Below are 19,533 nucleotides of genomic sequence, written 5' to 3'. Positions count from 1 at the left end.
ATATGATAGGCTGTTCACGCCTCACGTTTTTAAAGTAAATGTACATCATGGGTAAAAGGTTCAAGAAAGCTCATGACCATTGGACGGAGAACAATGAACGTCTCTGTGAGTTTGCACAGCATATACCAAGTTAACGTTTCGGTCATGGAACAATTATGTCCTTTACAAAAGACCTTATTCAACCTGTTTAAAATCTTGTATATCTGACATCTCTTTCACCCTCTGTTCTCCGTCCCTCCAGGCTCTATGTGCTGTGGGGCTTTGTGGTCGTCACGACCTCCGTGACCAAGGCAGCCAAGAGGAAGGTGAGTCATCAGCTCATCATGAGTGAGATCCACAGATAACTGCATCACGGTTTAGGGGTGAAAGGAAAGATTCACATTACGTCTTAAAACAATCCTGACTGGCCCAGTGTACATTGAAAGAGTTACTGGACGCTGCAAATGTTCATACTGGCTGCAAAGAGATCCCTTTCTTGGACAGTGAAGGAACAGACTGGAAACAGGGGAGAGAGAGATAGGAGATATGACATGCAACAAAGGTCCCTGGCTGGAGACCGCCGCGGTTACGTGTCATGCGTTGTGTCACCATTCGGCTACCCAGGTGCTCCCTTTCTAACGCCAGTGGAAGAGATGGGAGACAAAATCCATAGTCTTCACTCAAGTTCAGCCATAGCTAATGTGAGGCTTCACCAGTCGGAGTCAGTCAAATCACGTGCGTAACTTCTGCAACGGTTCAACAAGCCCATGGTTCAGTTTGTATTGCGTTTTTTGGGTCACGGTTTCGGTGTCAGTTCGGTTTGAATCGCACCTAAGGGAGAAGAAAACATAACTATTTCCAGTGTGTTTAAACTCATAGATAGATAGATAGATAGATAGATAGATAGATAGATAGATAGATAGATAGATAGATAGATAGATAGATAGATAGATAGTAATGAATGATATTTTTATATTATATGAAGCTATAATATTACTCTACAGGCTACTTAATGATCAGGTATGCCTATGATCAGATAATTGCCTCTTTTATGACTGGCACCTCATCAAATAATAAAGTTATTCTTAAAGGAACAGTGTGTAACATCTAGGGGGATCTATTACCAGAAATTAAATATAATATTCATAACTATGTTTTCATTAGTGTATAATCTAACTAGGAATCATTGTGTTTTTGTTAGCTTAGAATGAGTCCTTCATATCTACATAGGGAGCGAGTCCTCTTCACGGAGTCCACCATGTTGCTCCGCCATGTTTCTACAGTAGCCCAGAACGGACAAACCAAACTACTGGCTCTAGAGAGAGCCTTTCACGTTTTTACGTTACCTGAAGGCCACCGTAGTTCTCCGACACACTTGTTAAACTGCGGTAACATGAGCTGCAGAGTGTAAAACCGTGGTACCGCCAGCCACCGTCTGACCGTCCGTTGCTCCTAAAGTAGTGTTATTATGGTAAGAATGGCCTCTGAGAGAGGTGAACGGCGTTACCACGGTTTTGCACTCAGCGGCTCACGTTACCGCAGTCTTGGAAAGGGAGGAGTGAGTGGAGGGGTACTCAGTTGGTTGCAATCTGCAACCACACCACTAGATGCCGCCAAATCCTACACACTGTACCTTTTAATACTAAAAGAAAGAAGAAAAAGAAGAACCATCTCTTCCACTGGTAACTGGTTAAGGACTGGATCCCTTCACTGCCAGTATGGAGAAGAAGAATAATTACACATTGAGAGAGTTAAATGTACACATGCCAGTATTGTTTTAAGACAGAATTGAAAACCTGTGAACGTGTCCTTTAAAGGTACCCACAGCTGGAAGAGGGTCCACAGTAGTAAGATCACGTGTTTAAAAAGTGTAATAACAGAAGTCACAGCTCCACTCCTGTCTGGTTCAGGTCTGGCAGTACAGTGTCGCAGGAGTTTAACCAGTAGCTCAAGAGGTCAGCGGTGGCTGCTGCAGGGTCACTGCACGGAGCTCATTAATGTACCCAGCTATGTGGCAGCTGTGTGTTTGATGTCACTCATTACAACAGACCACACCTCCCCTTCAGGAACACACACACCCTCAGAGCTATTAGGCCCGTCTGCCTCGACTCCCCCTCATCTCTCTCGCCCCTTTCTCTTTCCTTTCTCCCACCCTCCTGCCATTTTACCCCAGACAGAGACAGGAACTCTTTGAATCTGGATAATATATCAGAGCACACAGGGACACGCATAGAAACACAAACACATACCTAATTATGCCTCTTACACCTGTCCTCTCTCTCCACAAACCTACAAACAGTTTGTACAGCGTGTTTACTTGCATATTTCTGCCCATGTACACACAAATGTACACACTCAAAGAGAGAGAGAGGGGGGAAGTGGAGCGCAGATTTATGTTTTGGTTCTTTCTGAATGGAAACTTTTGTTCAGCTCTCATGTTTGCCGCTGTGCCAACCAGGCCAACGCTTCAGTTATGAAATGAGAGGAGAAATATTTATCTGCAGCCACAGAGGAAGACATCAAAGCCTGACCTGGCACCCACATACATGCACTCAAACACATGTGTATATATACAAACACATGCAGAGCCAGATCAGCCCCAATTTTGTCATTTCTGCAGCGCATTCATATGACACCAACTCCAGTGAGTTTATCCATCTGCTCATAAGCTGCTGGCAGGTGACCGAGTCTCCTCTAAGCCGGAGTGAACTATGAAACGTTCAGGATTTTTATTTTGGCCTCGGAGGAAGGAAACTCACGAGACTGCGGCTCATCAGTGGACTCACTTACTGTGAAGAAATAAGTCCCTCCAGAGATATTTGATTTTGCAATGGCAGCGTTTTTGCTAAGTTAAGTACTTCTTTAAAATACTGCCAGGGCTCGCAGTTTAAACCTTTTTACAGCAGCGTTAAGGTTAAAGTCAGTTCACCTTTTTAACCAGCCAAACTTTTTTTTAACTGACTTATGTTTTGCCCTAAAATGTTTTCATTCAGCCCTAACATTTTAAAATAGTACTAAACATACTGAGAAATAACTTTTGAATCAAACTTTCACACAATGCAACAGAAACTCAAGAACTTTTTCAATGTTTTCTCTTAGAAGTGGAGTGAAAAGAGATCTAGCTGCTGGATTAAACCAGAGATTACAAACTGTTTTAGTACCGCAGACCATTTTTTAAACCTTTAAAACAGAAATATATTTTATTTGGTCTGTATTTTATTGTGGTAACCAGATGAAAGAAAATAAGATAAAGGTACAGAGGTACACATAGTGGCCTCACACATAGTTCTTGTACTGCTGAATGCTGAAAGGTGGTGATGATGGATCGGTTACCTCACGAACAGACGAGCTCTTGTTTAAAATCAGTATATCGTTGTTGGGGGGGTGTGACGTGATGAGGAAAAATGTTCAAGGTAAATACCGCAAAAACAGCCTATAATAGTTGGAATGATTAGTTGATTATTTGATTATTTGATTAGGAAAACTAATTGACTATTTTGATAATTGATCAATCGTTGGCAAAAATTCACTGGTTACAGTTTCTTAAATGTTAATATTTGTTCTGTTTTTCTTAGTTTTATGTGATTGTAAACTGAAAATTTGAACTATTGGTTGGACAAAACATTTCATTTTAAAACGCCACCATGGACTCTGGGCACCTTTGCTATTTGCTGACATGCTATTGACCTACGATTAATCGATTAATCAAGAAGACAATCACTAGATTAATTGATAATGAAAATAATCATTAGTAGAGCTGGAACGATTAGACAATATATCCGATAAGTCAAGCAACAGAAAAATAATCAGCAACTATTTTGGTAATCGATTCATCATTTCAGTCATTTTTCAAGCAAAAATAGTGAAAAAATGCCAAATATTCACTCGTTCCATCTTCTCAAATGAGACTTTTCTGCTTTTATCTGTTATATATCAGTTATATATCATATGTCTGAATGTCTTTGGGTTTTGGACTTTTGGTTGAACAAAATATGATAATTAAACACGTCACCTTGGACTCTTGGACTTTTGTACCATTTTTTGACTTTCCACGTAAACAATTAACCTATTAACAACAGAAAATATGTGACGCTTAATTGATAATGAATATAATCATTAGTTTCAGCCCTAATGATGATATAATTATAATGCAGAATCATATGGTTTTCTTGTGATCGGTACTGTCAGCAGCTCAGTCATTGGAGACCGCTGGATTTAACCGATGGTAGAGTTGCAATATGTAATCTCTGTGTGTGTGTTTGTGTGTGTGCTAGGTGGCAGGCAGACGGTCCAGACAGGTGTTTGAGGCGGAGCCTGTAGAGGGGGTGTGGTCTGACTGGGAGGAGTGGTCTGACTGCTCTCAGACCTGCGGCGTGGGCGTTTCACAGAGGATCAGGAAGTGTATACCTCCTCCTCCACCTCCCCTCTCCCACTCTCCACCTAACTGGGCAGGTTATTTACCCGGAGGCATCGGAGGTCCTGTCATCTCACCTCAGCGCCCCTTCTACCCTCCTCGTTACCCCGGGCAACACCAGCCTTACCACAACCCTTCGCTCTCCACCAATCACAACCCAGGGTTGTCTCTGTATCGGAATACCAACGCCGGAGGAGGAGGAGCTCCTGTACCGGGACAGGCCAATCCAAACCCTCCGTTTTACCAGCCAGAATTCACCCCAACCAATCAAGACCATGTGTCTGTTTACCGATCGCCCTACCACGCTCCTTCACACGGCTACAACCAGCCAGCACGCACCATCAGGAGGCCGACCAATCCAGGAGCAGCGAGGGGTGTAGGAGGCGGGAACAGAAGGTCGATCCCCCCGCCCAATCGGGAGGGTTTGCCTGCGAGGAGGTGAGTGAGACTTGAAGCAAACTAACCAATCAGAGCCTAGCGTCTCACAGATATAAGTTCATTTTTCATCTATGTATTTTGGTCACAATTCTTGATTTATAAATTTACAGGCCGGTATATCATAATCAGATGCTTTTAATATTGGTATGCGCTTCAAAAATCCGGTATCACTCGGCCTCGTAAGACAACAATTTTCAACATTTTCTTATATTTTCAAGTGTTTTCTTAAAGGTCAAAAGTCAAAGGACAGTACAGAAACACTGATTCAATCAATGTCCAGTTTACAGAAGCTTTTGGACGTGCTTTTCTGAGCACCCTGAGTTGGCCTTTTCCAGGAAAATAACTTACAGGAAGGGAATTTTGCGTTGCTGGCAATAAAATACTGATGACCTGGCCTAAAGCCTCTGTGATCTCTGCGAACTGTAACATAGCAACAGCGATGACTTGTCGACAAAGACGTCACCAAAATAAAAGATTCCTCAGAGTACCATTTGGTGTACATGCTCAAGATTCATTGAGGTGCCGTTAGTTAAAGTGCTGACATTGTTTAGGCATTAGAGAGGGCTTGTTATGATGTTTTGAGTTTTGGGAGTTGGAGTTATGCCCATAACTGGTATCTGCTGTGTTATTACATCATTACTTCTGGCTTTTCTCATACAAACAGTCAGTGCATTACTCTGCCCGCTCACCACAGTCTGCTGGCTCAATGTCGGTTATGATTATATTGGACAGCTAACATGAACTGTATCTGCAATGTCTTTCTGTTTTCCTTATCTCTGTCGCTGCTTCTGGCTTTTTCTGACCATCTGTAAATCTTCCTCTCTAATTACTTCCTTTTTCCGTTTTTTTTCTTCCTTTTTGACTCGCAGGTCTTCCGCCATTCGTCCAGGTCAGTTTGGGTACGGCAGGGTCCCGTTCTCTCTGCCTCTGCATCGTCCAAACCGGCAGGCTCGCCACACTGCTAACGGCACTGACGCTGACACATCACCTGGACTCAATGACGACGACGTAGAGAACAACAGGAAAGAGGAAGAGGAGACGGGGAGTGATGGAGACGACGGAGATGCAGGGAGGCGTGAGGAGGAGGAAGAGGAGATCACTGAGGTGCCTGCTGCTGAGGAGTTTCCCACGACGACCACCACCACAACAGGCAACCCACAACGCCACCGCGTTGACCGACCCCCGCAAACTAACACAGATCACGGGAGGGCAAGAGAGCGAGCGCCACCCTCTCGAACCTTCGCACGCTCCCCACCAGCATCTCTGCAACCCAACCGCCACCGGTTTGACTGGCACACTGTCACCGCACCGCCTCCTCCCATTCCTCCTCTCTCCAACCCAAACTCCCCTGCCGTCACGTCGCCCTTTTCTTCTCCTCTCCACCGCCCCATGCACAGAGACCGGGAGCCCCACCCAGGCTTCAGCCCGCACATCCAACCCAATGGCGACATCTACCCTCTGCAACACGCCCAAATCCCGCACATGGGAGTGGAATCAGGCAGGGATGGAGGAAGAGGAGCTCCTCAAGTCTACAGATGCTCCGGGCCAGAGAAGGAGTACCGCAGGTGCTTCTCACAGGTAAGATCTTCACCCATAAACCCCAGAACCAAAATAAATAATCCACTAAATCCACTGGCTTCACACCCTTTTAATAATCGCAGTAGTTCACTTTCACACCAGCTCCTCAGTGTACATGTCCCCTGCTCTCCTCTGCTTTATTCAGCATGCAGTCATGCTTGATTTATATGCATGCGGTGTGTTGAGGGGAGCAGTTAGGCGGGCATAAACCGAGGAGTTGAAGGTTAGCAGAGTATATTTGATAGGTAGATCATTCCCCAGCTCCAACACTAGCTGCTTGTCTTTGAGCAATCGGATGGAAACTGACTGCAACTGCCTCCGCAGCTCCAAGGCGTGTGTGTATTCTGGGTCGCAACCAGAATACACACCTCCGTTGTGAAGCTATACACGTGTCTTTGCGACTGATTGAACATACGTGTATAGTATAAATACGTGCCAGAACCTGCGTGTCGGTGTGTGTGTGTGTTAATGTGTGTGTGTATCGCTGTAATGTCCTGTCTGGCTCGTAGCCTGCAGTGATGATTTGGGTTGCGACCTGCTCCATACCTCTCAGCGCGGCTCAGTGCGAGCATTATCAGTAGCAAAGCCAGCGCACGTGCTGCCAAAGAGAGCCGCCTGAGACACAGACAGGCCGGTCGCTTCAGACGGGCCTCGACACACAGGTGAGAAACTGAGGTTGACATACTCGCAGTGACTCAGGTTTCACTGAGACAGGAATGCCACGCTTGATTTCACTCAATTAAATGTGAGATTGAGAGTGAATATCGTGGATAAAGAGTTTTTAGTGATCCGGTGTTTCTCCAAGAGATAGTATCTACAATGTTTAATTGATCTATTGTTAGTATTCTGGATCTATTGGTATGGTGGGATATTTTAAGGTATGAAATCCAGGACGTTAGACATTTTTAGGCGGCACCTGTCCTCCTGGCATTTACACATGTGACACATTTCACACATGTTAATCTAAATCAGCTGCATCAGCCCAGCAGTAGTTTGCACATTCTCCACCTTTTTGCAATGGCTGCTTCAAATTAACAACAGGCTTTCACACAACCTTCCACCATCTTTGCCATTTTTCAAACATCAATCAATTCCTGTCCCCGGAGAGAGGGAAAACATGTGGAAAGTCACAGACTTCATGCTTGAATGTGTTTTCATTTTCAAGCGCAAAATTGAACACCTGCAGTTGCAGCTTGCGACGATAACTTGTTATGGTGAGGCAAAAAATAACTGATATGTGGATGTTATGTATTATACCTGCTGTAGCATCAAGTATCAAAACTGTCCTGCGCTGAAAGTTGGCATAGCTTGATACAAGGGTGTCGCGATATACCGGTATTAACGATAATCGTGATTTTAATAAATGAAATATTGATTTCATGTTAATAATACAGATATGATAATATTGTGTAAATAAACCAGCGCCTCTTAAATCATGCTTCATCACCGCAATCATGCCTCAAAATCTCCACCTCCCGTATTTTGAGTGTAATTAATTTGCCAAAAGAGACAAAACGCACAATAAACTAATTTAAATATGAATTTGACTGAAAGCAGAATTATTATTTTTCTCTTCAAATTTTCTATAGATATTGTGATAATATCATTATCGTAAATTCTTGTGGTCACGATATTTGTGACGTGAAAATCTGATATCATGACAGCCCTAGTTGGTACTTACTGTCTGATTTGATTTTCTTTAATTTACTTTATTTATATGGACAACACACATTAATCGACATTTCTGCTGGTGTTGGTTAGCCGGACAGTTGTAAAGTTTAATTTAATTTAAATCATAAATTTGCAAATTTCACACTGTGATATTTTAGTTTGTGCAAAGCCCTTGTACAGCTGCATTTATCATGTTTATGTAATTGTAATGTAATGTAATTATTTATGTTAATATATATATATAGGTTATCGAAAAATAGTATTATTGGGTATGAGGACCCAAACTTGTATTGGTTATTCAAGCAAAACTTTTTAAACAATACCAACACCTAGATAGAAACAAAACAAACCTCAATATGACGTGACATCTCTCTTGGGCATATCACAGTGCTATTTTTAAACATGCAGTGGTGAGAAAGCATCATTCATGCTCGAATTTCATGTAAATCGATTATCCATGTGAGAGATATCGCACATGATGGAAGGAGGCTCAGACGAATGAGATAAACAGAAGGAAACTGATCCATTGGCCATTTTAAGATTTGATCGTGGGGACTGAAATACTCAGAGTGACATGTGACCCGGTTATTTATTCCAGCAGACCTCTTGTAGCAGGTCCGTCTTAAGTGAGAGCGTCGGAGGAGATGATAAGATTAAGGTTAAATACCACACACACGCAGACACCTACGCACTTATACATTTTCACTCTCACGTTGTTTCCACAACTGGCTCTCAACGAGGGGGAAGGAGACACTTGAATTCGGGGCCAGGTTGGCACTCGTGAGCTCTTGACTTTTCTCTCTTTAGATCATTTGGCAGCCTCTCTTGCCCTCTTTCATCTCCCTCTTTCTTTCTTTCAGTCTCTGCCCGGCTGTGTGTGATAGTCCCCCATGTTAAAACAGATTTAGTAGCTGGCAGAGTACTCGCCCTGTGTGTGCCAGCAGTGCTAATAGCAGTCCTGTGACGGCTCAGCCTGACTCATTGGGTTACATATTTACCCAACATTAGCCTCCGCTTTACCCGTGTTCGCTCCTGCAGGGTCCACATTTTTATATGTCTTTTCATTGTTTAAATATAAGTTTCAGTGCTGATGAATGCAGGACTTTGCCCGGGCTTGTATGTGCCGTATATATATGTGTGTGTGTGTGTGTGTGTGATTGAGGGAGTGAGCCAGACTGAGTGTGACACATCCTATTATGTATTAGGTGTGTTTGTCATAACACACCACGCCTGAGGCCCATCACAAGTGTGATTGGTTGTGTGTATGTGTGTGTTTTTACTGTTGCGTAGAAGCAAGTGGGGAACCAAGAGAGGGACAGAGGAAACGAGAAGGGCAAAAGGGGAAGAGTGTGTGTGTGTGATGTGTGTTGTTAGAGTGCAGGAAGTGACGCAGTTAAGTAGTAGTGAAAGAGAGTACTGTTTTTAGAAAATCTGCACACAGTAGTGGGAGGGCGAGCTAAAGGGCGAGGGGAGAGAAAAGGTGGGGAGGGGGGATAGAGGCCGAGAAGGAATGGAGATGAAGGCTGTGAGGACGAGTGTGGTAGGTCGAAGGTTGTCCTGTTAGTGGTGGAGACAGAGGAGTAAAAGGGAGGGAAGGTCCACAACAAATAGAGCGGGATGGAGAGAAAAAGGTTCTGCAGGAAGAGAAGAGGAAGTTTGAGTCAGAGGAAGAGAGCGATTCATGGAAAAGTGTGTGTCTTTGTGTGAGCGAGCGCAGAGTGTAACAAGAGGAGAAGTTATTCTGTCAGAGGGAGAGGGGGGGAAAAGGTGGAATTCGAGAAGAGCTGCCTGAAAACAAAAAAAACAAGAGACACACCAGCTTGACATTTCACAGAAAGACACACTCCTCTTCCTGTCCCGTCCTTTCTCAAGTCTTTGATTTGGATGACTCTCTAAGCATTCCCTCTCGTCTCTCTGTCCTCCTCTTTAGAGTAAATATTTGCCAAGAATCTCTAACAGTGCGTTCCTCTGCGACAGCAAGTGACGCGACATTGGAAGCATGTGGATTTAGGATGCATGTACGTAGGTAGCAGTTCACCATACGGCAAACACAAGGGCGTCATTTCCAATAGGGGACGGAGGGGAAAATGTTGATCTATTCATCTGATTCACCTTCAATGATTGCATTGAGCGTTAAGCGGTACTTTGCAGACGATGATTTTTTAAAATTAATATCTAAATTATTTAATCTATGAAATTAAAAAAATATATGAAAAAGAGCCCAAATTTGAAATGTTTTGTCCAACAAACAGTCCAAAAGCCCAAAATAATCAGTTTACATTGATTTATGACAGAAAAGCAGTAAATTCTCTCACACAAACATATTTGCTTGAAAAATGACAGCGTGTTCTCATTACCAGGGCGTAAAATACAGACGTTTTGTTACGCCATTTGGCGTGTGATACCAACACACAAGGCAGCCTATAGCGCCTGTATGAGACGCACCAGGCTTTCAAGTAACTACAAACCCATCTGCAACAAGACGCTCAGAGAAAGTGTTCCTGGAATGTGGTGACGTAGTTTAAAGAGCGAAAAGGCACACAGGACGGACAAACCAAATACTGTTAACTTTTCCTGCTGGGGCTGGAGTCAATAACGCTACCGTCGCCGCTGCTCTCTCTCTTTTGCTTCACCACTCACTTCCCATCTACACACACACTCTTTTCTCATCTGCTATAGGGGGAAAAAACGCCTCTAGCTTGTTTGTTTCTTGAAAACAATCTCAATCGTCTTTGGCGGCACTAATCCAGGGATGCAGCGACGGTGCCCTAGCAAAAAGAGTCAGACTAAACATATATAAATGTGGGATATAACATTCAAATATTATTGAAGAACCTCTGACTTCATTGTTCCCATCCAACCACTTCTGACACCAAACCTCTTGAGCAGACATAATACCTAAATAAGAAACACGCAATACTTTAAACACACACACAAAACTGTCATTGACCTCGCTCCTGTAGTGAAACCTGAGGAGTTTGTGTTGTGCCTACGCTACACACTAACATGGCTTCAGGCTGCCGCAGCAAGAGTCAGATGATCTAATCACAGTCTGTCATTACACAGCCGTAGTTACACAGGAAATATATTATTACGTCTATCAGCACGGAGCCACACGCCTCAGCTCTAATAACTGTACGCAGACGCTGCCACGCTTACTGTTGTTCTCATGAAGTGTGGAACCGGCCCAGGTGTTTTTGTTTCTGGGACTCAAACACACACGCAAACACTCAACCACACTGGTTCATTTACACTGATCTGAGCTTTCTTTGCTTTAGTACTTTAACAAGCAGACCTACCTGCTTCTCTACAAAGACCAGGTGCCTCTGCTTGTTAAAGTCGGTTTATTTCAGCTCCTGTGTGCTGCGTTTTCATCTTTCATGTTCCTTTTCATCCCTTTCTGCTTTTCCTCTCACTCACTTTCCACTCCATCTGTCATTTCTTACTTTTCTCTCTTTATTTAAATGTTATCTTTATTCAAAGAAAAAAGTTTAAATTTTTGGAAATATGTTTATTTGCTTCCTTGAGTTAGATGAAAAGATCCACACCACTGTACTGGTTTGTACAGTAAGTATAACGCTCTAGCCAGCCACTGCTTAGTTTAGCACAAAGACTGGAAACGGGGGGAAACAGCTAGCCTGAATCCGTCAAAAAGAAAACAAAATCCACCAATGTTAAATCTGAGCAAGAACTGAAGTGTGAAAACAGAAGACTCCAGGAAGTAGTCTAGCACTTAAACGCCTGTAAAATTACAATAAGTTGTTTTTACACTTCAGTTCTCAGTCTTTAAGCTAAGCTAAGCTAACCAGCTACTGGTTGTAGCCTTATATTTAACCAGTGGTCAACCTCCGGTATTGAAAGGTGAAGCCAATGAGGAAGTGCCTTAAACCTGCATTCTTTCTAGTAGCCAGCAGGGGGCGACTCCTCTGGTTGCAAAAAGAAGTCTGATTGTATAAGAGTCTATGAGAAAATGAGCCTACTTCTCACTTGATTTATTACCTCAGTAAACATTGTAAACATGAGTTTATGGTCTCAATCTCTAGTTTCAAGTCTTCTTCAATACAGCATGATGTTCATTTAGTAAATTATGGTCCCATTTACAGTCAAATAGACCATAAAGCAGGATATGCTTTAGGGCGTGGCAACCATGTGATTGTCAGGTCACTACCACGGCGTTGTCCGGTCTGGGAGTTGTCCGTGTTTTTGCCTTAGAACTTTAACCCTTTCACAGTGTGTTTTCAGTTCATGAAAGTTAATAGTAATATTTTGGTCGCTTAAAAATGTGTTATTCAGCGTTCGGTTGTACTTAGCTCCACCCTCTCGTGTCACTCCTGGTTGCAAAAATCCCAAATGGCGACGGCCAAAGTGCCAAACTCGGGGCATCAAAAGGCAGTCAACAAACCAATGGGTGAAGTCACGGTGACTACGTCCACTTCTTATATACAGTCTGTATTTAACGGACAAATGCCAGAGCGGTATCAATCTTCTCATCTAACTCTCAGCAAGAAAGCGAAGAAGTGTATTTCTCAAAATGTTGAACTGTTCCTCTCTCCATGAAAGCCTCATTAAGAACAACCAAAGCATCGGCAGCCAGAGGACAGTGTAAACAGAACACACAGTTTCTGCAGGAATGATTTGAATTCACGGAGTCCAACTTTTGCAATTTCAGATCCAGTTGCAGAAGTTTCCCGGCAGAGGAAGCAGCATTACTGTCGACAGTTAAAGCTCTTTTACATAGTTCAGTGCAGACTTTTGGAACTGTTGATAAAAATGAGCCCTGGGAACGAAGAGCGTAGCTGTCCACACCTCCTACCTCGCTCTCGCTCTCTCACACGCACACGCCCTTTCTTATTATGAAAATATGTGTGAAATCAAGAGTTATCACTGTTCTGGTTTGTAGAAATAAGATGTGGGTTTGTAGAGCTGCTACATGGAAAGTGAAACATGGAAAGACGGTCGTTTTCAGTGCCTTCGAGCATACTTCTGGTTTCATTTATTGATCTTGTGGTTACAGTGTTTATCTAGTTTTTTCTTCTCTTCTTCTTGTCTTTTCTTTGCCTAGAAGTTGTTTTGAGGCTCAAACTCAAATTCCTCCCGAGAATAACAGCGACAGTTCTTGCGCAGCACGGGGCCTCCTTCAGTCGTTGATAGATGAGCAGCGTTTCCTCTGGAGGACTCCTGAATCTCCCCTCCTCTGGGTCAAGGCTGAGAGCTGGGTGGTGTCCTGCAAAGCGCCGACACACGGCCCCGGTCACAAGATTAGCCAGAGAATGTTAATCGCTCGCAGACAAACACATACACACGCTTATTAACATAAGTCACGGATTTGTGTGCATGCATACGGTGATTAGTCCCGGCAGTGTGTTGATTTATGGCAGCGGGGGCCAGCGGTCACTTGTTTTGTCTGTGTTATGTCGCGGTAATGCTCCAGGAATGACCGGCCAGCCTTAACCTGTATGTGGTGTTGAGGCGATAAGGCCAGCTGCGCAGGCAGAGACGTGCATTGAGAAATGACGACGCGTCACCTGGGCTTTCCCTGCGGAAACACACGTGTGGTGAAGGTTCCCTCTTTCCTCGAAATCTGTTCCTCCTCAAAACTCATTAGTCTTGCCCTGGTCCGTGTTTGTGTTTCAAGCAAGCGTGTTATGTGTGACCAGGATGGACTTGTGTGTGTTTATATGTGTGTGTGTGGCATTTTTGTGTGTGTGTGCACACAGAACAAAGCTTTTAGCCCTCAGGCAGTAACCCCCCTCGTCCTTCACATGCTCCTATATACTGCCCACAGACCTTTTCTCTCCTGCCCTCTCCCTGGTTGTAAAACACATCTGTAGCTTTCACAGCTCCCGTACAAAAACACTGACTTCAGCTGCATTCACTTTTCTTTCACCTGCTCTCTGCTGCTCTCCATCTTCCACTCTTTCAGCGTGTCAGTCAGTAGCAGCCACTTTTTATATCTTTCACTTCATGCTTCTGTGGTGTTTACATACCGATAAAGAAGCCTTTCAGCAGCTTTAAGTTTCAGGTGCTCTGGTTGTATTTAGACATGAGTTGTGAGAACCCTGGTGTTAAAACAACTTCTTGGGTCTTAGTTTACTATTTTTTTTATTAGCAACCACAGGAGAAATCATTTAAAGATCCAGCAGAGCAAGACACACAAACATATGGATTTATTTTAACAAACCCCCAGGTTAGCTAAACTTATTTGGAAGAGAAAATGAAGGCAAGTTTCCCAAACTGTCCGTTGTAAACATCCATCACAGTCTACAGACTTGTTGATTCGACTCTGGTCTTCCTGTGCAATGAAAGATTATTAGTAACGTTTTGTTTACGCTCACTTTTGCTTTTACCTCTTAAGTGGTTTTGTGTAATCCGGATACTGTAATCTGTCGGCTTGTTTACATCCTGTCCTTGTGTTTCTTACACTGTTGGACTTTGTTGTAGTGATGCAGTATCAGTGTAACCGGACCTCAGTCATTACCGCAGTGAGCTTTTATAATGTTATCATAACGGATTCATTGCCATGTGGAGTGTACATGATAACCAGAACTACAAAAACAAGACCCAAATTGGAAGAGACTGTAATTTTTAAACAATATTAACCAAAAAGAAAATGAACACAGAAGAATGTAAAAACACAACGACAAGGACATTAAGCATTATTATGTTACTGTAATGCCTATTTCTAAATGAGAAAGTTTGTGCCCCGGCAGCCATGTTGAGATCAGTTGAGGAAATACCAAGCAACGCCCATCAGCCGGAGCACACTTTCTAATTTTACAGCTAAACAGTACACTACGAGATGTTTCTGAAAACATTTAAGGTGAGAAATAGGCATTACAGTAACAGAATATTGATTCATATTTGATCAACGATGCCTAGTTTCACTGTTTGATCAGAGTTCGCTAGTGATTGACAGCTGCCTCCGTTGAATGAACAGCCAATAGAAACGCTCTCTCTGAAATAACCTGTGATTAGTGAGTCTTCCGTCACGGGCTAGATTTTCTAAAGCCTGTCAACAGAGCCATGAGGAGGTGCAGAAGTCTAGTTTTCTCTCAGAGCACTTGAATTACAATATGCTGAAAGGTTATTATGGAGTTTCTGCCCAATGATGCCAAAAATATACTGCCTACTGCAGGTTTAAATGTTGTCTAAGCACAAGCAGCCGAACAAAATAAAATCATTCAAAAATTAACAAAATGTGGATTTAAATCTGGAACCGAGAAAGGCGTAAACAAGATTATGAATATGACCATTTCATGTGATGCCTGCCTACAATTTTTTATATTCTGTGCTATGAATACATTTCAGCCAGAACCAATAAAGTATTGAGGTTTGATTTGCAGCCTTATTGATGAAAAGCCAGAAATAATAACTTTGGTGTCCTGTTAACTTAGTGGTTAAGATGCATTTCACTGATTTCAGTCTGGGACCTTTGTTGAACATCTCTCTTCCCTCATTTCCTGTCTATATCTCTAGTGACAAAAATAAAAGGCTAAAAGCCCAAAAAATAATCTAATAAAGACAACTGTCATGATGAATCCAAAGAGATATTGCAAATTCTTAGAAGTCTTCCAGTGTTATCTAGGCCTACTTACAGCGCTCTTACACAGCTTAATAAACTGGCGAGGCAAGTAACAAAATCTTTTAAAAACATTTTTTGAATGTTGCTACATGAGTGAATGGTTTTGACTGTTTGGAGTGTACTTGTGGTTTCAGTGTTTTGATTTGATCCACAAGCTCAGACTCATCCTCGCTGCCTTTCCCTCATCACCACACAGACACCACCTTTCCCTCCCTCCATCAACTCCTCTCTTTAAGTATTTTACTTCTGTAAAAGCCATCGCTCTCTTTTCTCTCCCGTCCTCGACCCATTCAATAACGACCACTCTCCCTTTCTCTCCCCCTCTGTCACCACTCCTTCTGTTCACGGTTATGGGGAGACCCCCCTCAACCCTGCACTCATAGTAAATGAGGGACCACCAAAGTCCTTACAATAACACACTGATTCTCCTCCAGGACCATGAAACACCAGTTTTCTACTCTCACTTCACCTCCCCTCCCTCCGTCCTCCTTTCAGTCCATTAGCCGCCCGATGTTTTTACACACCCTAAACTCTCTTTTGGGAGGAGAAACCATTCGCCCCGTAGCGGTCATACAATCACCATCGCATGAATGCACACACTTTTACATGCATTCTCTTCCTTTCATTTCACATTCCTGTTTTTGTCTTTTATTCAAGCTCTTTCTTTTTTACCGTACTGTAACGTCCCATAGCTGCACACACACACCATCCTTGTGTGTGATTCAGGTTGTTGTCCACTCATTGTTTATGGTCTTACAGGCACACACGTGCACAGATACACAGACACTATCCTGTTTGAAATGGGTCACGACCTGTTTATGTCGTGCAGAAATATTTACAACCATTACCAACCACATTTCACACGCATGTCCGGGCAGATTTACAAGGTTTATACTTGAAAACATCAGGTCACATACGTACCCTGACCCTCAAGCGCCCCCCTGCACACATATGTATTCAGCTTGAACCAGAATATAGCATATCCCCCATAAATAACACATAAATAAGTCTGTTTCAGCAGTGTGAAACTGTGGCGGAGCGTACCACATAAAGTTTCATGGGCTGGCTTCACACTCCGCTAGAAGGGAAACAACAGATGATCCTTATAAGTGCCTTGTGACATGACGGCGACATACATTCCTTGACTCACACATAACACAGTGAAAGCGTGAAATCCAGTAAGGCCAATGTCAATGAGTGCATGCTTTGACGGTTTATCCATGAGAGTGATTTAGTTACACTTTGTCACAGAGGCTGGTTCACATGGGAACAGTCGATTCGTGTGTGTGTGTGCGCGCGTTTGAGTGTGTATAAACTCGACTACTCCCTTGCTCTCGTCTCCCCAGATGAGTGACTAGGAACTTTCCAGCTGTTTGTGACAGCTGTGCGAGTGGAGAGAGATCCACAAAAAAAAAAGACAAGAGGAACATATCAAAGAAAGAGCGGAGTGAAAGACAAGATGATTGTGGAGCTGACAGAGATTAGAGTTGGAAGGAAATCTGAGAGCTCTGTGTGCAGCATGCAAGAGTGTGTGAGTGTGTGTTTGAGCCAGCTGTATAAGAGAGGCCTGTAAACTCAGGGATGGATGTGGCTTCCCACAGTAATGATACCTGATGAGTGTCTGTGTGCAGCGGTGGAAGAAGTATGCAGATCCTTTACTCAAGTAAAAGTACATCGATGTAATAATACTCCATTATAAGTAAAGGTCCTGCATTAAAAACGTTACTTAAATAAAAGTACAATCAACAAAATGTACTTAAAGGTACAGTGTGTAATATTTTGGTATTAAGATATTAGCAGAAATTGACTTTAATATGTATAACTATGTTTTCATTAGTGTATAATCACCTGAAACTAAGAACCGTTGTTTTCTTTACCTTAGAATGAGCCCCTCATATCTACATAGGGAGCGAGTCCTCTTAATGGAGTCCGCCATGTTTCTACAGTAGCCCAGAACGGACAAACCAAACACCGGCTCTAGAAAGAGCCTTTCACGTTGTTATGTTACCTGAAGGCCACCGTAGTTCTCCGAGTACATGCTTGTGGAACTGCGGTGACATGAACCGCTGAATGCAAAACCGTGGTACCGCCAGCTGCCGTCTGACTTCTCGGTGACTCACGTTACTGCAGTCTTGGAAAAGGTGCAGTGAGCGGAGGGGTAGTCAGTTGGTTGCAATCTGCAACCACACCACTAGATGTTGCCAAATCCTACACACCGCACCTTTAAAGGAATATTTTGACACTTTGGGAAATATGCTCAGTCGCCACTCTTCTATCTGTCTGTTAAAAATGAAGCTACCGCTAGCTAACAGTGACAATGCTAAAGCAGGTATGTTGTTTACCATGTTCACTATCTTTTTAGCATGTTAGCTTCATGCTAACATTTGCTTATTACCACTAAACACAAACTATAGCTGAGGCTGATGGGAATGCCATTAGATTTGCAGGTATTTAAATTAAATTGAAATTTGTGGTTTATGATCTGATGATGCTGCTAGACAGAAAGTCAAGGGATCACCTGAGGTCATCTGGGGAACATGAATATATGTAGTAAATTCCACGGCAACCCATCTGATAGTCGTTGAGATATTTCAGTCTGGACTAAAGTAGTGAACCGACCAACATGGCTTAAAAGTTCACTATTTCCCTCGATAGGGTAGTGTAGCATAAAGTAGCATAACAGGGAAATACTTAAGTACAGTACAAGTATGTAAGTGTGTCTGTGTATGTGTGTGTGTGTCCCACCGGACCGGGGCCATGTGAGTTATGGTCAGCACAGTATAAAGCAGCAGGGTCGTGTCTGCCTGATGTTTCAGCTGTCGTTTTAGTGCAGGTATGCTAAAACTCTTTCCACCGTACGGCTCCATAAGGACTCTGCTTCGACGAGCACAAGCTGGACATGTGCTCATACACACACATGCACACACAAACACGCACACGCACATTCTGTGGTCATGCACTGAAAGCCACGGTGGATTTATGTTCGCTGCAGCCGCTTCCAAAAAATCTATTATTTCCATATGGTTCTAATGCTGTACTCTCGCTGGCTGCCAAAAGTGGCGTGGAGACTCTGTGTGTGTGTGTTGTGTGTGTCAGTGTCTGTGTGTGTGTGTTGTGTGTTGTGTGTGTGTGTTGTTTTTGTGTGTGTGTGCACAGGTATGACGCACTTGCACTTACCTCTCTGATCTCAAATTAATTCTCTCCTTCTTTATTAGCTGTTTTTCCTTTGCATTTTCCTCACAACAGTCCACTCCACCCTTACTTCTCCAGGGAGTGGGTGAGAAACAAAAGCCAGTTTAATAGCTGGATGATTTCATATGAGTTCAACGTGTCGTACTGCATTTTAAACTCTCTGTCTCCTCCCTGTGTTTTCTGTCCTCCAGGTGTGTGGAGGAGGTGCGTTGGAGTCCAGAGCTGAGCAGTGTACAGCCTTTAACACCCAGGAGTTCATGGGTCGCCTCTACGACTGGGAACCTTTCACTGAGGGTGAGTGAACACACACACGGTAGTTAAGGGTTTAGCTGCACAGTGCTTCAATGTGATAATTGGCTTATTGCGAGAATTAAATGCTTGGAGAGGGGAAGGTGGTGGGGGGGGAAGCGTCAGTAAAATGTGTGATTAAGTGAGTTAAATGTTGCTGTGGTATTAGTGTGTGTTGGCAGGCCTTTCGCTGCATGCCCAACCCACCACAATCCCTCCTCTCATTGGCCTGCAGCACATGTAGCGCCGAGGGTGGCGGGCGTCAAGAGGAAAAGAGAATGACTGGAACTCAAGCTGCTTTTATTCTTTGCACAAAAACACTCTCATTTTCCTCTCGTTTGTCCAACATCTCCCTCCCTCTCCTGCCAAGCTTCTCCTCCCAGCTCTGACT

The 19,533-nt window shown here is 43.3% G+C and overlaps 1 protein-coding gene across 1 annotated transcript in view; it reads left to right on the top strand.

The window, feature by feature from the left end:
* adamtsl4 (ADAMTS-like 4) overlaps nt 1-19,533 on the top strand; it is a 41,754-nt gene that overhangs the window by 2,190 nt on the left and 20,031 nt on the right. Inside the window, exons 2-5 of the mRNA XM_074653540.1 lie at nt 242-305; nt 4,254-4,831; nt 5,701-6,409; nt 19,046-19,148. Of these exons, the coding sequence (XP_074509641.1) occupies nt 242-305; nt 4,254-4,831; nt 5,701-6,409; nt 19,046-19,148 (1,454 nt within the window). The remainder of the gene's footprint in view (nt 1-241; nt 306-4,253; nt 4,832-5,700; nt 6,410-19,045; nt 19,149-19,533) is intronic.

Source organism: Sebastes fasciatus, chromosome 12 (genome assembly GCF_043250625.1).
Source record: "Sebastes fasciatus isolate fSebFas1 chromosome 12, fSebFas1.pri, whole genome shotgun sequence".
NCBI lineage: Eukaryota > Metazoa > Chordata > Actinopteri > Perciformes > Sebastidae > Sebastes > Sebastes fasciatus.
The sequence above is the reverse complement of the archived record's forward strand: the minus strand, read 5'-3'. Positions and strand labels throughout refer to the sequence as shown.